General features: G+C 46.2%; 1 protein-coding gene across 4 annotated transcripts in view; it reads left to right on the top strand.

The window, feature by feature from the left end:
• The window catches only part of GRIP2 (glutamate receptor interacting protein 2), a 250,030-nt gene that overhangs the window by 164,375 nt on the left and 77,710 nt on the right, over window positions 1–7,945 (top strand). The window contains exon 1 of one of the 4 annotated variants that reach the window (XM_033517453.1): window positions 6,627–7,277. The exons of the other annotated variants lie outside the window; for them this stretch is intronic. Within the exon in view, the coding sequence (XP_033373344.1) occupies window positions 7,238–7,277 (40 nt within the window). The 5' untranslated portion in view covers window positions 6,627–7,237. Of the gene's footprint in view, window positions 1–6,626; window positions 7,278–7,945 lie in introns of those variants that run through there. 4 annotated transcript variants of the gene reach the window in all.

The following is a 7,945-nucleotide window of genomic DNA, read 5'->3' as shown; positions in this document are numbered from 1 at the left end:
CAGGGGTTCCGATCCCTCCAGGGGTTCCGATCATTTCAGGGATTCTGGAGCATTTCAGTGGCTCTGAGCTGGGAGGCCCAGGAGACTTCCTGAGGCAGCAGGGGAGCCTGACCTGGTTTCACCCTGTGCTGGGAAGCTGCTGCCTGTGGCCTTTTGGTGCCTGTTGGCCTTCTGTGACCGGTTAATGTCTGGTGGCTTTGGTCCCTACGTGTGACTCTGAAGCAAAGTCGTGTCTGTGCCGCTGGTAGTGCCTGTGCTACGTTTGAGCAAAAACCGAGGAGGAAGGCTGAGCTTCCAGGGAACTGCCTGGCCATGCAGCTGAGGTGCCTCACATGAGGAGCCTCCTCAGCCAAGGACTTCTGAATGAGGTGAGCTCACTCAGATATCTGAATGCAAAACCATCCAGAGCTCTGACTCCTGGGTGCAACGTGGGCTGTGCTTTTTCTGAGTCACCAAAATTATTGGTATTGCTTTTAGTTTTTGGCTGTCTCCCATATAGACCTTGGCCAGATCTCACCTAGCTTTGTCTCTTCTAGAAGAGTTGCACTGCACAGATACTGCATAGTAGCATGCTAGAGCATATATAAAAGCCATTAAAGCTTTTTTTTTGGTGGAGGAATACGGCTTGGTGCTCTTGGGATTTCACTGGCCTTCTCATGCTGCTGATACTAATATCATCTTTTGCAGTCAGCCCTTTTCTTGCTATTTCTTTGTTGAAACGCATATGAAAATGTGCCTTGGAAAATATTTTATATCTGAGCTAGTTACTACAGCACCTTGGAGAGAAGGTGCCTGATGCAACAGAGTACAAATGAAGCCTCATTAAGCAGGAATTCAGTGATTCTACTGAATGCCCCAGCAATTAAATTTCATCTCGTTTCATATGCAGGTCAGGAGAGTTTGGAAAGAGAATAGAGGCAGCAGAGCAATGTGGCTCTATACTATGCAAATTAGTGTTAACATGGCATTCCGTTTATTGTTAATGCATTGTTACACTGATACTCATTGAAAAGAAACTGTGTGACAACAGGTAAGACTGATGACCCACTTGCTTATTTTTCCATCTGCACTGGCAGCATTCCCTCTGCAGAGACCAGTGTCAAGATAAATCCTTTAAGGGGAAGATGCAGAGGTTTTTTCCCACAGGCAGGAGTTGATTGGGATGCTAAGACCTGTCCTACAGGTAGCATTGCCTCTGTCTTTCAGGGCAAGATGTGGCATGGCCACATCCCTCCTACTAGAAGGGTTCTCTGGGCTCAAGCACTGCATCCTTTTGGATAAAGAGGAGGAAGTCTTCAGTCCCTACTACTGCAAAGACCTGAACTCTTGTGGCACGTAACATAGTAAGGTGCTGAAGGATGCTGATGTGCTTTGCAGCCCTGACCTCACCCTCACACCTCTGCTCCCTGCTGCCCCTTGGGCTGATTGAGCTCTAAGGTTGTGTCCTATTCAGGGCCAGTTTCCCATTTTCTCTCTATATTCAAAGCTCTGTAGCAGAATATGTTTTCTCTCATCTGTATTTTTATTGTGTTGGAGCTTGCTTCACCTAAATTGCCCACCCATAGTGTGGAAGGGAGGTGGATGCTGGCCAGCTGCTAACAGACCCATCACTATTTTCATTCTCTGTGGCATGAATAAAATATAAAGGAGAAACAACATTTTTGCTGAAGAGGAGGGATCACAGAACAGGCCCTTTCAGGGCAGCCACTGGTGTAGATATTGAAGTGCCAAGTGCAGCTGCCACGCACTCGCTGTAGATTGGAGTGGTTTAATGACTTTAAAACTGGAAATCAGTCCTATAACTGCAAAGCTTAGATGCTTACTTGCCCTCCATTTTTTTTTGCTGTCAAAAAATTGCTGTCATTCCAGTGTATGGTTCACTAAAAGCTGGGAAGATGGGAGATATTAGGCAGTTTGTTTCCTCCAGTGGTGTGATGCTGCTCCTGCTTTCTGTGTCTGCATGGTTCCTCCGATTATACGCATGCTTGAGGATTTTACCGGTGTCACAAGGCTGTGGGATACCAGCCAGCTACATTGTTATGAAAGGTTTGAGGGGGGTAAAAAGTAAAACCAATTAGGAGAATCCACAAAAAGGCAGGGGAGGGGGGGGGTCCATTTTGTCTAGAAAACATACTTGTTCTGGACATAAGTACCAGAAGTACCACAGAAGTTGAGATAAGTGTGAGAAATAGTCTCTGGCTACCTGAAAGTGTTGAACCTGCTTTCAGATGCCGTGCATGCAACTTCCAGAGCTCTGCTCCTTTTGGACCAGGTCATAAACTCCCACCTTGCCCTGGCATGGCTGGTGCTTGTTGTTGTATCATTAAGCTCCTGCTGTATTGCTTATTGCTATGTCTTGTCAAGCTCATCTCCATTTGGCTTAAAAAATCATCGTAAGGCCAAGATTCACTTTTGTTGGGATGACCTTTGCTAACGAGGTCCCTGAATGAGCTCTTTTGTATCATTAGAGCTGGCTGGGGAATAAAGGACCTTGTACATTGCTGCAGCCTATTTGTCTTCCACTGTTTCTCTTATCAGCACTGGGGTCCCCAACCCCAGTGTGTCCTACTCTGATTACCCAGAAGAATGTGCAGGAACCATTTTATTGTGCTCTGGTGGTGGAGGGAATGGATAGGGGTCTCAGAAGTACCTTTGGTCTGTAAAGGAAGTACTCTGTCTCAGTGCTCTGCATGTGTGTGTGCAGCATGGGTTCTAATTGCTTGCTGGATGGGTCAATTTATCTTCCAGTGTTCATTACCCGTAATAAATTAATGTTTAGGACTGGCTGGTGGAATTTGCACTTAAAGAAAAGAACAATCAAGAACTTCTTCCTCTGGCTCCATTATTAAGCTGTTTAAATACTCTTAAAGATTTTTTCTTTTCAAGCCTCTTCTCCATTTGCCATAAAAATATATTGATGAAACAGTGCATTGCATTTTGGGGTTGTATGTAAAAATCAGGGCATCTGCTTAGGCCAGAGATGAGGCCTGAGGCTGATATGCAGTTGTCTGGGGTTTCTAAATAAGCACAACTATGTAAAATTGGAGCAGATGAAATGGAGCAAATGTGCAGCCAGTGGGTAGCTGGGTAATCAGCTGTGAAGTCTCTTCCAGCAAGAGAGTGATGGGTCTTCCTTTTGTCCCTCCTCCTCCTCCTCCCTTTATGTTGCAAACAAAAATCAGTCAAAGAAGGGTGTGTTTTCTCTCCAAACTTGATTTTGTACAGAGATGCATAGGATTCCCAGTAAAAACTGTCTTTTCAGACAAGTGGAAGCACTGGGTCTGCTGTGCCAGAAACAAGCCTTGAGAGGGTGGATGAGCAGGAAGATGAGTCCCCAGCCCCAGGGGGACCCTGATGTGCAGGCGTGTATTATTAAATGGAAGAAGTAGGATGAGAAGAAGGAGATGGCAACAGAAAATCTTAATTTAACATCTGAACTAAAATAAAGTAGAAAGCATCTGTGTCAGTCTCTTCTGAACCTTCCCTAACCCAAAGCAATTTCTGTTGCTATTAATATCATTTTATATGCGGTTGGAACTTCGGTGTTTCTCTGCGCTCCCTAAGTGCATGTGGTTGGGGGTTTTTCCTCATCGTTTTCCTGTGGCTCACTGTTCATTATGTTCATTCAGCTGTCTTCAGAGAGTCTCCTGAGACTTCCTAATGTGGAGTGATGTAAGATTCTCTCCATGTTCTCCACAGCTCAGAGCATGTTCAGCGCTAAATGGTTCATATCAGGATCTTGCGTGAGTGTTCCACAGTCCTGTGACTTCTGACAAAGATCCTTTTGGGTGTGGTTAAATAAGTAATGGTTACAAATACCCATCAAACATTGGACTAAATAATGGATAATCTGAATAGCCTGTGATCTTCCCTTTGCTGTCCTCCCTGTCTTATTTGCATAAAAATGTATTCTGTAAATGTCGTCCCAGACAGTTTAGGCCATGGAAGGTTTGCAGCATCACTCTCACCGAGGTTCTGGGAGGATTTGTAAGTCAGCTCTGGGGAGATATTTGAGGTTCATGAGCAGGATAGGATGTGTTTGGTACAAGAAATGTTAAACCAAGTGCTAGAACATGTCTGTGTATGTAAGGGTAGATACTCCTTACTTACAACAGATGAACTTTACTCAAAGGGCAGTCTGTTCCTGAGAAAAGAAAATGCCCATTTCTCTAGAGCAGGTGCTTGTTCACTGGCATCACCACTTCAGTTGTATGGATGAGGCCCATGAGCCTGCAGAGATGGATGTTTCCAGTAGGGACCACCCAGAAGCTCTCTAGCCATGGACTGTCCTCAGCCTGTGCTCCTTCTCCTTCAGCATTTTATACTGAAGTGGGGGTGCAAGAAAGCATCCCCTAAACCCTCTTTCGTCCTGGAATGGTAATAGGAGATCAGATTATGCCAATGAAACAGAGCTGAGATTGATTTTTATTTCCTGTGAAAAGACTTTGTTAACATCCCACCTCCACAAAATTAACTTATTTTAAAAACCATACATTTGTAGGTGAGGCTTGTATGTGGTTGATATTGCCAGAGCATTTTTGAAAAGCTGCTAATTCTGAGCGCACAAGCTTAAAGTTCATATCAAGAAGGTACAGACGAATGCACAGACTGTTCCTGAAACACCAAAGCTCTACATACTGTCCCTCAAGTCACCCTAGCTTAGGTTGGTGCCTCATGTTCTTTTATGACACCTACACATTTTGATGCCATAACCATATGTTTTTGGTCTGCCTTGTTTTGTTGGGGTGTGTGGTGTATCCTTTCCCTTCTGTGTTAGAAACTCAAGCTGTTCACTTCAACTGGTTTTAACATAGTGCCACCTGAAACATGAAGAAAGTGCTGTGTTTGTGGATTTTGGCCAGAAACCATAGAGTAAACATCTTTATCCTCTCCAGGCTCCTGGTGCACTGGTGTCTTGCCAAGCAGCTCAACGAATGCCACCAGCAATTCTAGGCTTGAAATGCTCAAATACTTCCTTCTCCACCAACATCAGAGGAATTGGGCAGCTCCAGCCAGTTCTCATACACGAAAACAAGCAGTTTGAACTGTGTATTAGACCTGTATCCTGTCCAGCAGATAACTTGTGAAGAATTTTATGGTGGTACAAACACAATTATTTTAACATTTTATTTTAAACACCATTTTGGAAACATCCATTTCATGGCATCTAAAGTAATGGGCTATTCTCAGATTAGCAGCTTCTCGTATTTGTGGTGCAACTGGTAATGTTTTTTCCTTTAAGATGAAATTTCTCTGCAGAAAAAGCATTAATAGCTGTGTGAAAAGATTTCTAATTATAAATTTTGCCTCAATTACTAATTAAGTCTATTGTCAGACTGAACAACTTCTTTTAAACAAATTATGGACCAAAATATCTCTTTTGTAAGTAGTTTTTTATTACTTAGTGATTTTATTGCTTTTGTTTAAGTTATCCTCTCATGAAACAGCTGAGTTTGAACCACAATAGAGATGCTGCTGCATTTAAATATGAACAAAAACTCTGGCATTAGGCTGAAACCCAGTTATCCTCCTTCAGAGTTATGGCCCCCAGTTCTGTAAAAAATTTCCTGCTGGCACTTTCAGGTGTGCTTTGCTTCTCTTGATTTATCCTCATTTCTTTCCTAAGGAAACAAGTCTTAACTTTGCTGGCTCTCCGTGAGCTTCCTTCTAAATTTGTGACCTCTTGGCTTTATTCAGACAAATCTAGTAGCAGTCTCAACCATGACTGGTCCCTCATACAAAAATGTAGATGCCTTTTGTGCCTTAGTCCATGTTCTTCTTGATCTCTCTTCACTCTTTCTGGGTGTAATCTTGTTGTTAGAGATGACAGTAGTTCCCAAGGGTATAGGGTGACTATGGAGAGTGCTGCCATGAGCTGGTTGGCACAGTTGGCATCTCACAGCTTGGCTGAGGACCTGCACAGTGCTGGAGGCAGGATCTGACCCTGTGCACACCCTTATGGCCCCATGGCCAGGGCGTTGGCATACCCTGCATGCTCTGGATCCTCAACACAAGTCAGCCAACTTTTCCATTTAACAGTAAAGGAAGGAGAGAGTGGTTTGCTGCAGCATTTCCTCCGAGGCCAATGCCCTTTCCCCACACACTGTGCAGGGCCAGCAGGTCTGAGGGAAGCCGTGCAGCATCTTGTCCTGGAGGGCCAAACTCCCCGTGTCCAGCTGGGTCCCAGCTCTGCCCCCAAAGCCTCCTCTCGCCAAAATCTCAACACAGGACGTCCATGCCCTTTGCTTGTGCTGATTCCTCCGCCCTTCCTAAGAAAGGGTTAAACTGAGTTTTCATCAAACGCTATAGGGAGGACACAAGACTGCATCCCCACATTCCCTTACGAGCACCGTGTGTGTGTGCTTGGGAGGCAGCGTAATGCTTTGACAGCAGCTTGACATTGCCTTGAAAGGTGCTGGAGGCTTTGCAAGCACTTGCCAAGAGGGGGTGGGGGAGAAGAAAGTGTGTCAGGCAACACTGCAGTCGCAGCCTCTTCTCGTGCTCAGCCCCGCTGCTGCCGCTGCCGCTGCTGCTGCAACTCGGGGGCTGCTGCGCGGCTCCGCTGCCGGCCAAGTTCTGGCGCTGAGCGCGGCGCGGGGGCAGCGCTGCCTCCGCCGCAGCACCGCCCGCCCTCCTCCCGCCTGTGCCTCTTTTTATTCCCCCACCCCCGCCTGAAATGCCCGTGAAAGCCACCGAGGGGCTCGGGCAGGAAGCGGCCAGCACATCTCCGTGGGATGATGCCCGCTCTCCGCCGGCGGGGCGCGGGGTGGAATTCCGCCGGGAATGAAGTGCTCGCTCGACATTTGCTGCATCTGCCGGAGCGTCAGGGTTCAGTGGCTGCCTCCCCTTCAACCAGCTGTTCCGGTTAATCACTGCGCTTCCAACTTTTGCTTGGCAATGCCTGATGGCCAGTGGAGCCGAGAGAACTAGCACGGGATTTTTAGGACCTCATAAAACCCTCCCCCCCGTACCCTTCATTCTCCTATTCCTACACAGGACTGGCGAGCAGCACGTTAAACATACGTGTAAAGATATTTCTTCCTAAAGGATTGCCACATTTCTGAGTCCTCGCAAACTGGAGAGCCCCGGCCGATTGGTGTTCGATCTCGCTGCCGGGAAGTGCGGGAGCCGCGCTCGGCGGTGGGAGGCGGCCGGGGAAGGGATTCCAGCGCAGGCAGGCAGCGAGGACGGAGCGGCTCCTACAATTAGTTGAATGATTTGATAGATAACAGCAGACATGCTTTGTGGGCTGAAAAAGGATTTGCAGTCAGACTTTGGTGAGTGAGCCTTGTCCGTATTTTTTTTTTTTTGCCCTTGTCCAGTAGTTTACTTTTGTTTAATCTGATTTTCTTTAAGCATCTTTAATATCATTAACAGTTTTGTGTGCTACTTTCAAAGTGGTTTTACAAATCCAAACCGTTGCATGCAAACTTGATTGCTTTGATTTGTGAAATATATCTTTGCTTCTCTCTAAGGAATTTCTCCCTGTGACCACTGGAGAGTACCCTTCAGGCTGCCCTCTCCTTCTCCACCTGGAAGATTGGCAGTCACAGGGGCTGTTCTTATGGCACCTCAGATATTGTGGAGCCTTTACAGCTGTTTAGGCTTTTTAAAAAACAAAATCTAAGTGCAGCTCAGTATTTTCCAGGATCAGTGTGTGAATGGTCTGGGAATTCAGCAGTGGTGATTAGGGGGCTGGGAAGGAAGACGGGAGAAGGGACCCTGCTGAATGTGGTGGGATCACTGCCATTGCCCCCCCTCCTGTATGATCCACTATTACCTTGTCTAATAAGTATTCCAGCTTCTGCTGGAAATCTGCCATTTCAATGAGCTGCTAACCCCTGTTTTAGATACCTGGGGTGAGCAGTTCATTCTTACTGTGGAGTATAGAAAGAATCTATTCCATTTCTGCAAAAGAGTAGGTAGATGAGTGTAGAAGGGCACC

The sequence above is a fragment of the Parus major genome, chromosome 12 (genome assembly GCF_001522545.3).
Source record: "Parus major isolate Abel chromosome 12, Parus_major1.1, whole genome shotgun sequence".
Taxonomy (NCBI): Eukaryota; Metazoa; Chordata; class Aves; order Passeriformes; family Paridae; genus Parus; species Parus major.
Note: the sequence above shows the minus strand (reverse complement) of the source record. Positions and strands in the feature narration are given on the sequence as shown.